Source organism: Apus apus, chromosome 2 (genome assembly GCF_020740795.1).
Source record: "Apus apus isolate bApuApu2 chromosome 2, bApuApu2.pri.cur, whole genome shotgun sequence".
NCBI classification, from domain to species: domain Eukaryota; kingdom Metazoa; phylum Chordata; class Aves; order Apodiformes; family Apodidae; genus Apus; species Apus apus.
The window spans coordinates 20,543,514-20,560,082 of record NC_067283.1 but is presented as its reverse complement, the minus strand read 5'-3'; the positions used below and the strand labels follow the sequence as shown (position 1 = coordinate 20,560,082).

General features: G+C 37.4%; 1 protein-coding gene across 11 annotated transcripts in view; it reads left to right on the top strand.

Annotated features, from left to right (window-relative positions):
- CACNB2 (calcium voltage-gated channel auxiliary subunit beta 2) overlaps window positions 1-14,776 on the top strand; it is a 252,438-nt gene extending 237,662 nt beyond the window's left edge. For 5 of the 11 annotated variants that reach the window (XM_051609686.1, XM_051609684.1, XM_051609690.1 and 2 more), the window contains 4 exons: window positions 4,265-4,416; window positions 5,146-5,241; window positions 6,569-6,754; window positions 11,142-14,776. In XM_051609686.1, coding sequence (XP_051465646.1) covers window positions 4,265-4,416; window positions 5,146-5,241; window positions 6,569-6,754; window positions 11,142-11,633 — 926 coding nt within the window. In that variant the 3' untranslated portion in view covers window positions 11,634-14,776. Of the gene's footprint in view, window positions 1-4,264; window positions 4,417-5,145; window positions 5,242-6,568; window positions 6,755-8,149; window positions 8,194-10,303; window positions 10,351-11,141 lie in introns of all 11 variants that reach the window. The other 6 variants (XM_051609687.1, XM_051609685.1, XM_051609692.1 and 3 more) reach the window with 3 other exon arrangements.
- The last annotated feature ends 1,793 nt before the right edge of the window (window positions 14,777-16,569 follow it).

Here is a 16,569-nt window from a genome sequence, read left to right as displayed (position 1 = left end):
CCCTCCCCTCTCTCAGTTAATAAGCAATATGAGCCTGCAAAGGTACCAATCAGAAAATTAATTATGACCTAGTCCCATCTTGTGAATTAGTATGAATTAGTCTCGGAATCCTCTGTTTTTCGGAGGAGGAGCACAACAACTGTCCAGATGTGTTGGCAGGCCTGAATCCTGTCTTCTCCCCCAGACAGGAATGCCTTTTGGTAAGATTTGCACTTCTAACTCTGTCATATGTTTTGTCTTTACTATCTTAACCTTAAATCCAGGCAGCTAGTGAAATTATCAACAGCAATCCAGAACTTGTCATAACTGTCACATCAATAAATTATCTTAACTTTGCTTTTAAACTGTCTCAGTGAAAGTCCTTGTTGAGGCTCTGAGGTGGGCAAAGTGCTTCAAGTGAAAGTCCTTTTGGTGGGACTCTGAAGCAGCAACTTTGTGAAGCTATCTCAGTGAAAGTCCTTGTGGGACTCTGAGACAGGAATGTTGAATGTAGGTGGATGCACCCCCAGCCACCTTGTAAACCCTTCCCCTTTTACATGACACTTTCTCATCAGGGTCTTCCTAAAACACAGTGCTCATGTAGCCACTGCTCGGTCAAGTTGGGTGTCCAAGTGACTCCTGGCTACTGTGGATACTTTCTGCCCATGTTTGAAGCAGGGTTGTATTTCTCCAGCTGTGTAGTGTAGAGAATTTTCTTCTACCATGGAATTTTATAAGTGACCCTAAATTCCACCATAGTTCATCTTGTTATTAGTGGATTGATATAGATGCAATGCAGTGTTGCTGTATCTTTGCCTTCACTTTAGGTGAGATTATTATGATGAACTGTTCAAGATTTTCACTTGAAATTCACTTGTAAGGTCCAAGTGGGGTAAAGAGTATTTCTCTGTGCCATAATGGGATAAGCTATTTACTTGTGCTCTCATTGCATGGAATTTCTGTTTATTTGAGAGTACAGTAGGGATATTTGGAATTTATATATGGGAGTTAGTTTAAATGTGCAATATTTAAAGGTGGCTGGGAGGTATGTACCTCTTGTTTCTTAGAGCTGGCCCCCTATTGCATGGAATAGTTGAGTCCTCCTGTCATTTAGAATATGTTCCCTTTCTGATTACCAAGGAGGGCATAAAAAATAGATCACTTCAAAATTTGATAGCTTATTTCTGATTTTGAGTGTTATATTTAGGCTGCCAGCATTTCATTATGATTGTCACAGTAGATCTTATTATGTTTATGCCTCTCATAATGGTTAGCAAATATAATTTATTGGAGTTAACTGTTATGGCCTCACTGTTATGCCTCTCCAGTACATCAGAAAATACATTATTATAAATAGATTATATTCACGAAGGTGGGAAGATCGCAGAGCTATTACTGTGCTGCTTTGAAGATAGCACACTGTCATTGTTCTCAACTCCCTATTTTAACTGCCAGTGGTATTTATGTTACATGGCATTCAGGGTTCGTTGCTTACTTTGGTCAAAAGTCTGAGAGGAAATTTGTGTTGAGTATCTTGTTGGGAAAGTACCTTTACAAGTATAGATTTATTTATTTTTTTTTGAGAGAGAGAGTTGTTGCTAAATAATGATGAAAGCCAAAGCTGGAGAAGTATAGATAGAGCCTTTGTCACTTAGTAGGACAAGCTGTTATTATTTAAGAAACTGCAGTGATTTTATGTATAGTAAAAAGTTAGAATATAAGGAGGGTTTAAAGCCAAATGCAGGCTTTTCCACAAGATGTAGAAGCACTCTAAGGGACAGGGGATCAGGACCTCTTTTTCAGTCTCTGTGGCATTTTTCCCATCCGTTCTTGACTGGAGAGTTAGAGATCTCTTAGTTAATCCTTGAACTTTTCTGATATACCCAAGTTAAGATGCCTCCTCCCTGGAAGTTCAAGGCCACGTTGGATGGGGCTTTGAGCAGCCTGGTGTAGTGGAAGGTATCTCTGCTAATGACAGGGGGGTTGGAACTAGAGAATCTTTAGGGTCCCTTCCAACCCAAATAATTCTGTGATTCTATGATGGAAAAGATACCTCTCCATCTTTGGACTCAGGTGGAAACTATTAGTTCATAGGGTCATAGTTACTTGCAATTATTGCCCTGGGTGTATTTCACAGTAGAAGATCCCCTGAGGCATACGCTGCCCTGGCAACGCGTTGTTTCAAAAAGTTAGCAGGAAATCTAGTTCACAGGGATGTATTCTATACTGGCAGAAAAGTGCTTCCAGCAGTGTAGCAAATACTGCTTCCCCAGACAAAATTATGATACACTGACAAAAAGACAGATTTTGCTGATTATTATAAATTGCCTTCAATAGGGTTTTTTTTAGCAGTCTAGAATGGTCATAAAATGGTACATTAACTGATATTGTTACACTGAAGTGGTGAGCCTCAGTCGAAATTGCAGGAAAGTAATGCAAACTCATAATCAATACAGTATGAGAAATTATCTCTGATATGTTTATTCTAGTTGTCATTTGGACTTAAATTAGGGATGGATTGTTGACTGCCTTATACTAAATCCCTGACATCACTGTATTTAGTCATTCCAACAATATCTCTCCACAACAAAGTTGCAGAAATGTAATCATGAAAGTGCCAAGAACCATCAGAAGTTCTGTCTTCAAAAATGTGGTCCTAATTCAGACAGCAGCTGGGCCACAGGGCTTTTATCAACAAGCCAGAAACCACACACCACTGTTTTTCATACCAGCACACCTTGCAAAGTACTGTGCTGTACAGGGCTGATTGGCATCTACCCAGACAAAACTGGAGATAACTACAAACAGGTGGAGGTGATCTCTAATGTCAACCTCATCCAACAGAGAACATCATATATAGGTTTTTCGATAACTATTGAAGATGTTACTTCATTTATAAAAAGATCGTAGTAGTCACCTATTGATTTGGAACCGAAAGACTTTGAGCTAAATGGAGACAAGCTGAGATGCTTTGCTCTCTCTTGGAAATCTTGCAACCTTATAATGGTACCTAATTTATTCAGTTGCTACTGTAAGATAACAAAAATCAATCTCTTCACACCTCTTGAAAGAGACCATTCACTGTAGAAATCTCTCTCTAGCCAGATCAGATATGCTGAGTTTTCAAGCAAATGTAAGGCTTGTGCCAGCATAATAGATAAAGTGCTGGTAGCATAACTTGAAGGAACTCTCTAATAGATTAGTTTTTCTAACTTCCATTGATGTCTAAGTTTATGTTGGTTATCTTCTAATACTTGCTTTGAATGGGCTAGGTATCTAATCTGATTTTGGTTCATGGATTGTGCACAACCTTTAAAGGGAAAACTGTTTGAATTACAACCTGGTCTGGCTCTATAAGTTTCTTGATAGACTTGCACAAATCACCCAACTTTCTCTGTGGAGTCAGCCCATCGCAAGATCTGAGTGGGAAAACGTGATTCCTTTTCAAGGATGATTTTGCTGTTATAAGATTGAGTTCTGTTTCATTGAGGAATGAAAATAGTTTCTACATCACTTGTGAAAGCAGATGCAGTCCATGTGTCTTGAAGGAATTTTACTGCCATCAGGCAGGGTGTTTAGGAGCTGGGAGCATGAGTTGCAAGAAGACAAGATGATTTTTTCTGGGAAAATCACCTTTCCAGAATTCTTCAGGTTTGAGGAGGAATAGTACTATTTGGATTATTGAGTTCTTTTTAAAGTATCTTATACATAGTAATGAAATTTTTAGTAGGGTACAAGACTGAGGCCAGTATATGAAGGAAACTCAGTTTTCCAGAGCTTTCATAAGCTGAACTAAATGGAAAAACAGAAGCTTCTCATGATAATACAAACACCTTAGTACTTCTTAATGCTTCTCTCAGGAACTCCAGTTTGAGCAGATTGATTACTAAGTAGGATTAAAGTCTGAAATTAAATTATTTACAGTAAGAAATTAGTGGCATAGTAAGATTACCATGTGATGCAGCAGGCATTCTTATCTCTTTTTTTCTTATATAAATGGACTAGGGTCTTGTAATACAGTGTTAACAGCATCTCTCCAGGCTGGCATTGCAAGAAGTGGTGGAGGTGTAAGAGGCAGGCAGTGCTGCCTGCAAGGGCAGCAGACCAGGTGCAAAACACTGTCATTAACATTGCATTCATTTTCCTAGCATTCCAGGGACGTGCACGGCTAACAACTCCTGCCAGCCTGAGGAGGAACAGCACACCAGTCTACCACATTTTTATATTTCTTAAAGCTAATCACCCTTCAATATTTTCATAACTCTAATTTTCTACTTACCTGCAGCTGAAGTTCAAAGTGAAATTGAACGGATTTTTGAACTAGCAAGGACACTGCAGTTGGTAGTGCTTGATGCTGATACCATTAACCACCCAGCTCAACTAAGCAAAACCTCTCTGGCTCCCATTATAGTGTATGTAAAGATTTCTTCTCCTAAGGTAAATATTTTACTGATATTCATGCTTTTTTGGTCTTTTCTTCTTCATTTTGTTTTGTTTTGTTTTTGATTTTTAATCCTTTTTTTGATCATAATTGCAAATAACCTCATGTCCTCATTAAAGTTCAGAGCTATATATCATTATTGCTTCCCTTTGGCCAGTGAAATATTCTTAATGAAAAAAGTGTCTTAGCTCTGGTGCTACCAAAACTCATTTTGGAAAAGATTCTGTAGCTCCAATGATTTTTTAAATTGGGATTGTGCTATTAGTATCAATCATGTCAGTAATGCTAACAGTTTGCTAAATCAAAATAATATATAAATGAAAGATTTTCACATCATGAATATTAGACTGATTGATAAACTTTAACATCTCTTCCTAATGTAATCTTTTCTTCTGTAAAATACCTGCACAGAACTTGTGAAGAAGCATTTGAGAGAGAAGAATGAGTTTATGGGAGGAGAAATAAGGAGAGCACTTAAAGAATTTCAACTTAGAAACAAACAAAACCAGAAGCAGCAGAGGAAAATAGGAGGGGAACTTTTTAGTGCTCAGAACAGGAAAGGAGATATTGGGAAGCAAATAAAAATTAGCTTGTTCTGGATGTAAACAGCATGGGAAATGCTTCTGAAGCCTACAAGTGAAGAATTTGATCAGATGAAGTGGACAGTTAAAAATGTACATTAAGTCTGAACTTGCTCACTTTTATCAATGTCTTATTTTTCACAGGTTTTACAGAGGTTAATAAAATCTCGAGGCAAGTCTCAGGCCAAACACCTTAATGTTCAGATGGTGGCAGCTGATAAATTGGCACAGTGTCCTCCTGTGAGTTAATGTTAATTTATGTCTTGTCTTTGAAAGGTGCCTTTCTTTTCAAGCATGAAGTTAATTACATAATTTATGGGAATATTTGCCCTCTTCTGGCCATGCTTCACTGTTGCTTTTTTTTGCATAACACTTCCTGAGGTCTTTGGGCTCTGCACAGAAGTGCAGGGAAAAAACCAGTCCTAGTCATAAGCAGTTACTAGGATGTGTACTGGTGTATTCACCACTCAAACAAATGGAACCTTTGTTTTACTTGATAATTCTTTTGGGCTTATCAGTCTAAAAATTAATGCTGTTCATCTAAAAATGCACCTCACCCCTAAAGATGTGCTTTACCTCTGGTAGTTTAGGGTAAGGCTGGTAGTTTGAGTAGCTCCTCCAAGGAGTATGTCACCACAGCCCATCACTGCTGGCACTCTTGGTCACAGTTTTCACAAAGGGCTGTGGGGTACCATGTAGCTGAGAGCTCTGCAGTTCTTCTGTTGTGCTCTGAAGCAAATTCTGTCAATTTCTACCTATAAAGTGGAGATGATGAGACCCCAGATACTTAAATATGGCAAACCTAGTTACCTGCACAGTCAACTTTCAAGAGTGTGGATAAGAGACCAGAAGAGGAAGGTTCAATTCAGTTGCAGATAAGGAAATTTGCCATAGTTACAAGGCTGAGTGAGGGACATGTTTTCATCATTTAAGTTCAATGATCTCAGTTAAAAGACTACTCTCCTCAGGTCCCCAAGAAGTCAAAGAAGAATGCTAGCGACATGAGTAGCCTCTCAAAGCTGCCTTTACAAATACTTCTGTCCCCTTGACCAGTAATGGAAAGGAGGAAACTCACCTCCTAACATTAGATGCCTAAAATTATACCATGTTACTAATTATGTAGCTAATACTTGTAAGAAAATTGGAAACTGGATGATCTGCATTACTTGTGTTTCTTACAGATATTAGTTACTGGTCTTGGTTTGTCTTAGTTTTCTCTTAGTGATTCTACATATGGGAAGTGAATCCCTTCTCTTGCAATTCCATTTTTTCCAATAGCTATAAACTTAAATACTTTATCTTTCTTCTGGATATTTGAGAAGCTGCCTCTTCTGTATCCACTGTTTCTGCATTATTAAGTGGAAGTGTAACATTAGTACTAGTAACGATTGCTTTCTTTTGTATCAATTTCATTAAAACTAAACAAAACCCCGAAAAGGTGAAATGTCTTAACACAAGTATGAGAAACATGGTTCATTTTTGATGAATGGGAAGTGTGGTGATCGATGTTTCTGGCCTGTCTCCCTTTAGTTGGTGGTTGTTCTCACTAAAGCCTTTCCTTTATTAGGAAATGTTCGATGTAATCCTTGATGAGAACCAGCTTGAAGATGCGTGTGAGCACCTTGCTGACTATCTGGAAGCCTACTGGAAGGCCACACATCCACCTAGCAGCAATCCTCCTAACCAGCTTCTCACTCGCACACTTGCAACAGCCACTCTTCCTATTAGCCCAGGTCCAAATATTAATTTACAGGTACAGTTTTTATGCCATCTCTTCTTTCTTTTCTATCAACTTCTTTGTCTTCTAAATTCCAATGGTAGTCTGATACTAGAATACGATGAATATAACTTACTGTTGTTGATAGAGTAAGAGGTTTTTCAGTAGATATTCACCCCTTTTCAGTATAAAAGGCAAATACAGGCACATTATTGTTAATGCTATTGTATTCACAGTAGCATGTGTTTGCATATTGACAAGGGGGCTGGTTTTAATTCCAGGGACTAAGCCAGCCTGACTGAAAACATATGGTGATGTTAGACAGAATACTTAAGATTTTATTGTGCCCAGGACACCACTGTGCCAGTAATGTATGCACCAGCCCCCACAAGCATTTTTATAGCTGGCCATATGTAATCCAATCAGAGGAATGAAACTGTGCACGTTCCCGCCTCTGGTGACTCTGACTGATTGGTACACTATCACTAGGAGGCAGGTCCCAGCCCCAGAGGCCCTGCATGACAAACTGGGTTATGTACAGAGCAGATCCACAAACATTGGAGGGAATCTGTTCCTGTCTTCCCATAGGCTGTAGAGCTGGAGGGGTTGCGAATGACTGACTGTATTAGTGAAGTCTCAAGGTCTAAGTGGCCCTTCCAGTGTTTCCCTTGTTCTTTTATTTATTGGCCATTGCTGTGAAGAGTACATACTTGCTTCAAGCCAAACTCTTACATAAAAACCAAGTTCCACTGCACGTTGTACAGAAAGACCTTGGGAAGCAGTGTGTTCTGAACAGCAAAGTTACTGCATAGCAACCTGCAGAAAACAGGCCTTGTTCCAACCTCTGCACTGACTTGCCTGTTGACTTTGGGCATATTTTGTCGTCTCTTTTTTCCCTCAGCATTTGCTTTGTATAATTGCATTAAGGTTTTCAGCATAAGGGGATTCTCTTCTTTTTATGTGTGCTGCATAGCATTAAACGAGGGTTTTAAAGACACTACTTCATTATAAACAGTGATTGATGCCTTGAGGCCAAGAAGATCATGCTGGGACATCTGTCCCAGCCCAAATAAGGGCTTACTATATCTAAATTTCCATTGAAGTTCCATATATGCTCATAAGTTATGTACATATGTCAATGAAAATTCATAACTTTGGCTAAGAAAAATGCCTCCTTTTAGCAAATAAAAGAAAAATATATCTGCACCCAAATTAAAATGCCAAAAAACATTTTGTTTTTACAGTAGTCTTGCAAAACATTTTTTGTATCATTAATTTCCCATTAGAAGGCCACAGACTTGACAGGTTTGTTCTTTAACAAGAAAAATTGCTTCAGCTACCTTGCAGGGTATGTCCTCTTACTTTCAAAAGCAGTTGCAGGAAAAGAGACTGTAAGCTGTAGTTCATTTCTGCCTTTTTTTCTGTTCTCAGAGTTGAAACACCCTGAAAAAATTGTGAGCTGGAAGAATTTCTGAGTATGAAATTCAGTATTGTTGTGTGCAGACTTGCTAGATATACTATTTGCTTTGTAGATGTGTTTATTATTTGCTCACTTTTTTTATGCCTTTTGGGTGTGGAATTATAGTTCACTTACTTATTTTATTAACCACATTATCTGCAGGAACTCTGCAGAGTTTTAATAACACTTTCTGAATGCTGTGCTATCTGCTTACAAATTAACAGATTTTTATTTCAAGGACTAAAAATGGGAATGTACTTACAGTTTCACAGTCTGTAGGTCTACTAATCCAAAAGTGCAAAGCAACAGGGGTCCCTTATGGAACATAGAACTTTTACATTTCTTTTGTTTCATTTTCCTATGATACATTTTCAGCTGATACTTCAAACCTGTCATGATCTTGGAATAGAGTGGGTTTATTTTCTAATCACAGTGGCTGAACCCATTCTCTCAATAGTGTTAAGACCCTCTATTGGTATAATTTAGTCTTTATCTGTGCTGTTTTTGTGGACTGCCCTGCAGAGAAAACCCATGTCACCAGCCATTTGGCCTGGAGAGGACACATCTGCACTGCAAAGCATTTGAGTCATTCTCCACTGGGTCCAATGCAGCCCCCCTTTGCCATGAAATTAAATTGGGGTGTTTTTTTGCATTTTTTCAGTCCCAGGTGTACATTGTAATGAGAGATTTGTCTTGCCAGCTGCCAGAGTGGTATTTTTATAGCATGATGCTGACTGTGTGCATTGCATGGCCCAAGGTGCTTGAAGGCCTCCTGGGACTGTTTGAAATGAAGTTGGTGAAGACCATGCACCTTCTGTCTATCTTATGGAGAGTTTTGGAACAAACTGTTCTGACAATTATTCTCAGGTTTCCTCTTGTAGGGAAATAGTTGGCTAATTCCAAAAAAGAAGACTAGAGCAACTTCACATATATGTGGTGCAGGTGATTAGGGATCCCTGGATGGAAATAAAGAGCAAGCCCTAAAAAAATCCCTAACACTATTCTGGAATTGTAGACACTGGTTCTAAATTTCTTGATTGTTCTCCTCCACTTTTTTGTCATAGCAGAGAAGATGCGTCTGAGTTTGTAAAAGCAGCATTCTGTTCAAAGCAGGTTCAAATTTTGCATTTGTTTTCAAACCACAGCAATGACAGATTTTATTAGTCACAATTATAAATTTAGGTACATACTTATTTGTCATTTAACCACATGAGAAGGAAAGGATTTCATGTGTGTACCCAGTTTAAGTGCCTTAAAAACAGTCGTGATTTTGAACTAATAAAAATATGTTCACGTTTTAAAGGCATTGCTTTAGACTCTTCAGCTTTTCACTTTATTCTATTTATAATTCACTTCTGCGTAGTCACTTTTGTTCACCATGAATCCATCTATTTGTGTTTATAATTTCTACATTTCTTTTCCGGCAGATTAGAATTATCTTGAGAATCATAAAAACAAGACCAAAAAAGAGTATGTTTTTTTCCTTATTCTCACCTGTGGCATTTATTCAAATCAGGAACACATGGAGCAACACAGCTAGTCTCTGGGAAGTTTACAGTACAAAGTATTGTCTAAGAGAATTTGTATTTGTAAAATTTATCAAATTGCTGATTGAAAATATGTTGCTTTTTATAAATTTCTGATAAAATACAGATTTGCTCACATCCAATTTCCTGTCATTTTACTTTTTGAGTTGCTAGGAAACCCACCTGCCAGGATCTGTGGCTGAAGGACAAAATTTCCTGGTTCCCCTAGCTCTTTTCCACAACATGCACAGACAGAAAGAAGATATATTCATGAGCTGCCCTGGAGGCAATCCTTATTTTTAGACAATTCTGAACATAGGAGGGCAAAACTTACAGTAACTTTGGTAAACTCAGAGTAGTCTCACAGACAAATTACTGTATAACCCTGTAAAGCCTACTTTAATACTGTGCCAGTAGAGATGATTTTGTCTTGATGTTCTTCACGTCATGTGAGAATGATAATTCAATTTCACTATAAACTATTTCTTAAAATTTTGCAATTAAGCTTGAAAAATCTTTGGCTGTGGTTTGGGAATAAAAGCAGATTAACATATTGAAACCCCCAAATGAGTTAAATAATGTCACTTGTTCATTTTGCAGTGATTTCAGAGCATTATGCTGATGAAGAGTAGGTTTGATATTACCTGGTAATTTCTATTTCAGTCTTTTAATAGTAGTGGTGTGTTAGGAAATTCTTTAGGTAATAATATCACTCTCTTCCTGCTTTCCTTGGCAATGGTCTGAAATCTTGACCTCTTAAAATTAGGAGGTCAAAGTTTAATTCTTCATTGCCATGAAGAAATCTAACTACTGAGAAAAACAGGAGGTCAGTGATACTATTAGTATCATAATACAAACTTTATTCATACCAGATTCAATGGCAATGTTTTATTTTTTTTTTTCTTTAGGAAAAAAAAAGCTACTTTAAAAGACCCAAGTTTTTTGTACTTTGGTTCTCTGCTGGAATCCACTGCCTCAGCCCTCTAAAGTCACTTTCCCATAGTGGTTGTTTCCAAGCAGGCCTCTGTAAACTCTCAAATGATACCTGCTCTCTCCTGACATGACTTGTCCTCTGCAATTTATTTTTTTTTTGCAGTTTGTCCTGCTTCTGCAGGCTCTCTTTTTCTCTGGAGTGTGGTAGGCAATTATTGCTAACTGGCTATAGTCAGAAACTTTACAGGAGATGAGAAAGTATCACAGAATAACCTGAGTGCCATCCTGCATTCTGATTAGAGTGAAAGGAATTGTTTGTATTATAATACTGAATTTTCAGTAAAAGTTGAATTCTAATGTTTTTTTTTTCCTAGTTTAGATTCAAAGTGGATTATTGTGTTCTTATATTGTATTGGTTTCATGATACTTTCTAGTCGAATTTGATATTAGGGAAAGTTTTTAAATGTGTACTTCATGTACATGAACTTACTGCTGGTTGTGATAGCAGGGATCTCAAGGAGACCAGAGGAATGACCATTCAGTCCCTGAACGCAGCAGTTCACAAATTGAAGAGGAAGCAAGGGTTGAACCCATCAAGAAATCTCAGCATCGCTCTTCCTCAAGCCAACACCACAACCATCGCAGTGGTGTTAGAGGCCTTTCTAGGCAAGAAACTTTTGACTCGGAAACACAAGACAGCAGAGATTCAGCTTATGTAGAGCCAAAGGAGGACTACACACATGAGCATGGTGACCACTATGATTCTCACAGGGATCACAATCACAGAGACGAGTCCCACGGGAGCGGTGATCACAGACATAGAGAATCAAGGCATCGCTCAAAGGAGCGGGACCGCGAGCAGGACCACAATGAATGCAACAAACAGCGTAGTCGTCATAAATCAAGGGACCAATTTTGTGACAAGGATGGGGAAGTGATATCGAAAAAACGTAATGACGCAGGGGAATGGAACAGGGATGTTTACATCCGTCAGTAACTTTTGCCTCCTGCAGTCTTGTGTTTCTTTGAAGTCTTGTAACAATGCCCTTGAAAGTATCTTTGGGTTCTTCATCACAGAACATATGGTATCCTTCTGTATGCTGATTTGTACTGCTGTTGCTTGCATAGCAATAGCATGAAATAGAATATTCATATACCTATTTTTTTGGTTAGTGCTATATGAATTAGCGTAGTACAACCACGGAATTCCTGATGTTGTACTATGCTGTTTTTCAAGCTGTTTTTTGGTAGCTGCCACTTGAACAATATCTGTTGCCATCAAGGTGTTCTAAGTGTTTTTTAAAAAAGGTACATTTGATGTTTAATAACTTCCCGTGTATTCAGCAAGCCAGAATCAGCACATAAAAAAAATCTAAAACTTTTTGTCTGCTCTGATTTTTAATTTGTATGCTCTTGATTTGCGTATTGATTTAAGAGCCACTATCTGTTGCTTGTACCTCTGGTGGTCTCCATTTAAAGACAAATTCAGTCTTGCCTTACACACAGGGGATCATCAAAGTCAAAATCTATTTTCTATGTACTGGTACTGTGTACTGTATATACAGTTTATAAATGTTATTTCTGCAGACACCTTCTTACTATATAAGTTTGATCACACTGTTTTAGAGTCCTAATGCCAAGTCAGCAGATTTGCTTTTGAATTACTGGCAACTGGAACAAGCCTCATTTAGGAAATCTGTAACAGTGTTCAACATAAATACTTTCTCTTCTGTAGCAGAAAGCTTATACTTACTGTAAATATGAATGAGTGCTTGAGATAAAGGGTCTAACTCTTATACCTTATGCTGTCCTTGCAAATCCAATTTTGCATTTTAAATTTATGATAAAGTTAATGAACTTACCACTATAAATTATGTTTTTCTGTACAGGCCACAAAATTGCAATGGGCACAGCTTAATTTTTGTTCTCATCAGAATGATAGAGCACACATGACAGAGGTGTGTATGTGAGCGGGTGGGCGGTGGATGGACGTACGTGTGCATGTGCATGTTAGGCAGCGGAGTGTGAGAATCTACTGAAGAACACAAAGGCTACTCAAAAGTCCAACGACTGTTTCTAGTTCTGTCTATTTAAAAATCCAAATTGCAGTCAGGGGATATGAGGGAGTTTACTGACCCAGGTAATTGAGAAAGCATAAATCTGCTGGCTGTTTGTTGAGACTTCAGGAGAGTAAAAACAGGCAAATGTTACTGTGAGTGTTTCACTGGAAATGTAAATTCTTTGTGTTATAGAGTATTTGTTTTAGTAAGCAAAGTTTACACAGCTTGTGGAGAGTTATTTTGTTGGAAAATAAATTTTTGTAGCTTCTCCACTTTTTCTACACTTGCCAATTCCTCTGCATTCCCACTGTGCAGCCAGCTCACTGCTTTTCCTTCACCTAAACTATAGTACTGCTGGTGAGAGCTTAGAAAAATGACTGTGACAATACTCTGTTACGAGCTTGCTAGAGGAAATGGATTGAAATCAAAAGGTATGAACACAGTTTGTTGTGCATTGAACACCTGTTGCACTGGTAAGTGGGGGGAAATTTACTAGCATTTTTTACTACAGGTTCCATGCCCTTGCCTAGTGTAAAAGCTGTTCTGCATCACATGTAGTCTTTGTAATAACTGTATGAATGAAATACTTTTTGTATTTCACTGTAAATAGCACATTCCATAAAGACTGTAGTGGGAGAATAATTAATTTAGCTGGAAGTTCTTTTTATTTATTATTTTAAGTTTGGGAGTATCAGCATTGCCTGATTTTTTAAATATCATTTTAGTGAAATGGTTAAGACGATAAATGGCAGGTGCATGTTTTCTCCAGTTTCTTATTCCACCATCCAAGCAATTCAGTTTAGTTCCCTTAAACATACTTTGCCCTCCCTCTTCCACCCCTCTTCCTGATGCTTTATGTGCATTCTTTATAACATTGCAAGAGGGTGAAATTCTGCTGTCAGGTATCTGGCTGTTCCTCCCAGTGCTGCTAACTGCTGTGGTTATTCAAAGGTACTATTTGTCCCAAAGCTTGAATTGTGGGGAACACAAGAAAAAGGGGTAATTTTTCAAAGGAAGCATAGGTAAGTAGACCTGTTTTATTACTGAATGGATATATGAGTATATAAACAGTGGCATTTGATACAAGAGAATTTTCAGGGTATCAGTGGAAAATGACACTGAAAGGCTTTGTTGTTGGAATCATATCAGATCACATGTAAATGGGAAGAGAGGTTATATTGTCTTGCTCTGTATAGCCTGGCTTTAGCTATTTTACCTTCTTCAGTAAATACCATTGCTCCCTGCAACTGTTACATGACAGCTATGTCCTCTGAAGAAGTGATCTGTGGATTCCACTTCAATACCTTGAATTTTTATATTTTTGTTTTCACTTTTGCTCAAAATAGTATTTATTTTCCACCTTTCTTAAAGTATCTTCTAAGGAATTTTCAGCGTAATTTCAAACCACTGAGTAGTGTATGAAAACCGTGGAGTAGGTAGCCCTGTATGGACAAATAACTGAGAATGTGAAGAGCATAGTTGAAGCCCTACTATGGCCTATATATTGAATTATGGAATATATGTATCACCAAAAAAAAGACATGTCCCAAGCCAAATAATGAGAGAATCATGTTTTTTATAGTACTACTGATTATGTATAGGCAATGTACTAACAAATATAGACATTTCCTAGCCAGACTCACTTAGTAGGTTATTAGCCTTGTGAAGATAATTTCCTTTCGTTATTGTTTTAAGAGTGACAAATTGTTTGTTAAGTGAGCTTGTACTACACGTAATGCACAGTAACACCTGCCTGCTGAGCACTACTTTGAAAAGCACTTTAACAGAATTATTTCAGTAAAGCTTTAAAAATACTCCAACTGGAGGTCATATCAAAAGTTATTGTGATGAAATGTCTTTGCAAAGTTTTGCCAATAGAAATTTTAATCTTATTGTTTGCATTAGGATAATAATTAGTTCCTATTTCTGTATCTGGTTTCAGGAGTTTTGAATCTGAGGAATGGTAGAGGTCCCAGGGAGCTCCAGAATCTTCTTATTTATATATGGAATAAAACGGCCTGTAAAATTTAACCAAATGAGCTAGAAGATAACAAAACTAGTGAGATAAAAGGGAGGAAGATAAAACATTTAGGTGAAATATAGGTCTTGTCAGCTCTCGCTCTGTTTTTCTAGAGAGCTTCAGTATATGGAAGGAATGGGATGCAATTTAACATTTATATGTATATATGTTAAAATGTTAACCTTATTTTTCTGTCTTTTAAAATGAATACACATCAGTGCTGTTCAGCAGCTCAAGTCTATACCAGTTGTTTAGTGTCACACAGACATCATGGAAGAAAGAATTCTCAAGGAGGGACTGGAAGGAGGTGAGAGTAACAGTCTCCAGATCTGTTAAGGGACAGGAGAGGGGGCATGAATAAACAAAAACGTTTGTGTATAAAGGCAGCACCAGTAGGAGTTAAGAGCTGAAAGAAACTATTTTAAAACAGATCCATAAATTACTGCCTAGAAACAAACAAACAAAAAATGACAGATCCATAAAAAAACTCTTCTAGAATACTCATGAATTCCTACTCTGTGTCTGGCATCGAGAATTTGAGAAAGAGTTCCACCATTTTTGCTTCTCAAGGAATAAAATTAAATAGCTAGTTTCTGTTAAGGATTTAGCCCTAGTGAATGAACGCTGGTTTTAAAGCTACAGTGAGTTTCATTGAAGTACCTGTGTTCACAGAAGTCTGTAAACCCTTAACCTATGGCCCTTCTTGTAAATGGAATGTAAGGAAATCAAATCGCACTCATGAAACCCTGAATAAAAGTAGAGACCTATTTTCAGTTCTCTCTGCATATTAGGTTGCTCATCCTATACATGCAGTTCCTGCCCAGGTCTAATATCCCGCCCCTTAATGCTTACCTACTTTTATTAATTTTTTAGTAATTATCATTTTGAAGCTCCATTGGTTTGTAAAGTCGTATTCATGTTCTGTGAGAAGTGCAGACATTTTAATATGGTCCGTTATCATTCCCTTAGCTGGAATGCAGTGAGTGGTGTGATTGCTTTTTATCAGGGTCTGTCTCAAGTAAAAAGGTTAGTGTAAACCACCTCCTGCATTAGTTACTAAAGCCTCTTCAAGATTTATTTTTATTTGTGGTTACATTTAACCTCTTGATTGCTTTAACACATCAGGCTGAAAGCTATTTCCCAAATGCTTTTGACTTTACTTCTATTTCCTCTGTGAAAAGAAAGCACACTACAAAAAACTTTATTACATAGTCTAGAGGAAGATAAATTATTTTTCAAAGAGTGTAATATAACAATTCTGCTGTATGTTTACTTAGATTTATTGCTTTGTTACAGATCTTTCACCAACATTTTAGTTCTATCATCTATAAAATATGTGGATGCCATTTTTATTAAGAATTTTTAAAATCAAATGTTATTCAATTGGATTTACTGCTTGGCAATTTGTCTATCATTTATTTCCCCACTTTTATCTAACAAACTGTTACATATGAGCTTACACCAGTTTTATAGACAGTTTCTTTTTATAACTTAACCACCCTAGAGATGTGTTCCTACGCAGCCCCAGAAAAATTTGTATCAGATAATAGAGTTTAAGCTGGTTCTTCTAGCTCATCCATGTTCTCTTTTCTTACTTTATTCTTATCACCTTTATCTATCGTGCATACCTGCATGGCAATGGATGCTATCAGTACAAAATTGGATTTGCTCATATATTTTTTAGTCATGAACAATTAAACATAAAAAGAAGGTTCTTTATATTTTAAACTATCCATTCCAAAGTAATCACCATCACCAGCCTATTTCTTACTAAAATATTCCTTTTTCATTAAAAAGCATATGAAATCCTATGATCCAAAAAGTGGTGGACTCCATGCCACTGTAACAGGAAA